Below are 3,015 nucleotides of genomic sequence, written 5' to 3' on the forward strand. Positions count from 1 at the left end.
CATCTCCACTCGACCTCTTCTTGTGTGTGTAATCGAACAATTCCACAACGGTCGGGGGCATGCCATCTTTTGCTCGTGTCTACAAATGTCAAATAATACAAACATGTGTTAATTATAACATATTAAAAATCAAACTACTAAATTAATTGGTTTTAGGTTCTACCAGACGAGCACCATGCTCCGAAAATGGTATCGATCCACCGGGTGTAGCGCAACTTGGCTATCACGGTTCTCACGCGCCACACCGGAAACAGCCTTTCAATTATCACTGTTCCAACGATCGACCATTTGGACCCACACATCTGAAGATATCCAGCTTGGGGGGAAATTCTTCAACAAACTCATATCTCGGTTGGGGTCCGTTTCATCGTACTGAGGATACTCATTCATCCTTGTTTTTTCTCCAGCTTTCTTCCTCGCAGCACTCATGTTATCATTATACGGCTTGGCCTACTTTCTCTCCCATATCTCCAGGATCTGGCATCTAAAGCCGGATCCCAAGTATAATAGCCCTGTACGTAAAAGTTTAGGCGATTATTAGGTTCAAAAAAATACATAAAATATAATTAGTTGAATATATAACACAAACCTGGAACCGCTCCCACATCCGGCGTCTCACGTCCTTTGGGATTTTTTCCCAACTGGTCCATGGGCCTTCAAGTAGCTTTCGGTTGATCTTGGTGATCCGACGGATCACTTTGGTGTCATTGAAACTATATAATTACGAATTGAATTAACATCAATACAAATAATATATTTTTATCAATTAAAAGATGTAAATGTATTTACTCTTTGCCACGGATGCCAATAAATGTCCGCTGTTGTGGAAGCGGCTCCGGAGCAGCACTACCACGACCAGACTCAATCTCCTCCGGGTGTGCCGAAGCGGTACTAGAGCCTCTACCCGTACCGTGGGTAGGTGTACCTCCACTAGTTTGACTGGTAATCCGAGTACGCGGCATTATCGATTTTCTACAAAGCAACGTTAGAAAACATACAACAATTGGCAACCCATTTCTAACATAAAGTATATCTCTATTTCGTTTATAAATACAAGTCCTAACGTTTGCCCAACAATTGNCTAACGTTTGCCCAACAATTGGCAACCCATTTCTAACATAAAGTATATCTCAATTCCGTTTAAAAATACAAGTCCTAACGTTTGCCCAACAATTGGCAACCCATTTCTAACATAAAGTATATCTCAATTCCGTTTAAAAATACAAGTTCTAACATTTGCCCAATAATTTACAACGCATTTCTAGCATAATATAGACCTCAATTTTGTTTAAAAATACAAGTCCTAACGTTTGCCCAATAATTGACAACTCATTTCTAGCATAATATAGACCTCAATTTCGTTTAAAAATACAAGTCCTAACGTTTGTCCAACAATTGGCAACCCATTTCTAACATAAAGTATATCTCAATTTCGTTTAAAAATACAAGTCCTAACGTTTGTCCAACAATTGGCAACCCATTTCTAACATAAAATATATCTCAATTCCGTTTAAAAATACAAGTCCTAACGTTTGCCCAGCAATTAACAACCCATTTCTAACATAAAGTATATTTCAATTTCGGTTTTTTTGGTCTTAATAAATTTGTTTTGCATTCTAAGAAAGTTAATAGTAAACCTTTTGAGTTTTATGATATAGTTTTCACTTTTACGAAGATAAAAAGATTGCTTTCTTATCTCTTGTGACTTGTCTAAAGATCATACAACAAAAGCGTATTATTGTAACTTCATAAAAAAAAATATTTTACTGAAGAGTGACAAAAAAATGTTTGTTTCTTAATGGTTCTAAAACTCTCTGAATGATTTTGTATCATGGGTCTCCCTTACTCATCCATCGCCCTAATTTCGTTGTAAAAATTATCAAACAATTATATTTCATTTTGCATTATATCATGAGAGTCTCTTAATCATTCTAACAACTTAATCATTCAACATCATACCCTTCAACAACCGCCAAACAGCCCCAAGTATACATAAACAATGAGAAGGACTAGTAATGACAATTGAAGAAAAGTTGAGGGTGTAAAGTAAGTTAAAAACTTTGAAGGGTACAATGAAAATGCATGAATGAGGTGGACTTCCAATGAAATTCTTGTTATGTTAATATTTTTATTGGTCTCTTGTCCTTTATTTCAAATTAATCTTTTATATAAATTAATTTAATCACTTTATATGACAAAATATATAATTAATATTTTATTTTATTTTTATATAATTAAAAAAAATAAAAGATTCTTTTCATTTTCCCATATCCATTGTCTCTTTTTATGATCCCATTGAATCTCTTTTTATATCTCCTCCACTTGTATAACCTCCTTTTCCACTTATCCCCCATTCAACCCCTTTCCTTTTTAGTAGCCCTCCATAATTAAAACCCTCTTTTCAATTTATTTAATACTAGTATGGGAACCGCGCGTTGTGTGGTAGCATGAGTGCTTTGATTAATGATGTGAGGATTGTCTATGTAAATATATATTAATTGTTAATAGAATCATCAACAAATCATATTCAAATAATTCGAAAAAATTAAATAAAATATAGTTAGTGAAATTTTAATACACACATATATATATATATATTGAGAGAGAGATTTGTTTAGTAATAAAGTTGTAAAACTAAATAAAATGAATAATAATGACGGAAATGTTAAGGAAAATCTGACACAAACTTAAGAATAAAAAATACTCCACATAAAGATATGTCTCCTTCAAAGGATGATGTATATGTATCATTTTTCATCTTCAACACACACCATGACTTTAAAAACACAATAGTGAATAGACCAACCATACGATATGTAAAAAATCATATACCAAACTTAAAACTTCAAATCTTTATAACTCAATAGATAAAATTATAATGCAATCAAAATTATAATGCAATCAAAATCATAACATGAGCATATATAAAATTATAATACGACTAAACTTACGATAAGAACATACTTAAAAATATAATCCAATCAAAATCATGATACAAACATACATAACATTCTA

The 3,015-nt window shown here is 32.8% G+C and overlaps 1 protein-coding gene across 1 annotated transcript in view; it reads right to left on the reverse strand.

The window, feature by feature from the left end:
• Positions 1-962, reverse strand: part of LOC112519109 (arginine and glutamate-rich protein 1-like) — a 1,637-nt gene extending 675 nt beyond the window's left edge. Inside the window, exons 1-2 of the mRNA XM_025127092.1 lie at positions 790-962; positions 590-713 (exon numbers count right to left, since the gene is read on the reverse strand). Of these exons, the coding sequence (XP_024982860.1) occupies positions 590-713; positions 790-962 (297 nt within the window). The remainder of the gene's footprint in view (positions 1-589; positions 714-789) is intronic.
• Between the last annotated feature and the right edge of the window lie 2,053 nt (positions 963-3,015).

This window comes from Cynara cardunculus (assembly GCF_001531365.2).
Source record: "Cynara cardunculus var. scolymus isolate 2C chromosome LG 10, CcrdV1, whole genome shotgun sequence".
Lineage (NCBI taxonomy): Eukaryota > Viridiplantae > Streptophyta > Magnoliopsida > Asterales > Asteraceae > Cynara > Cynara cardunculus.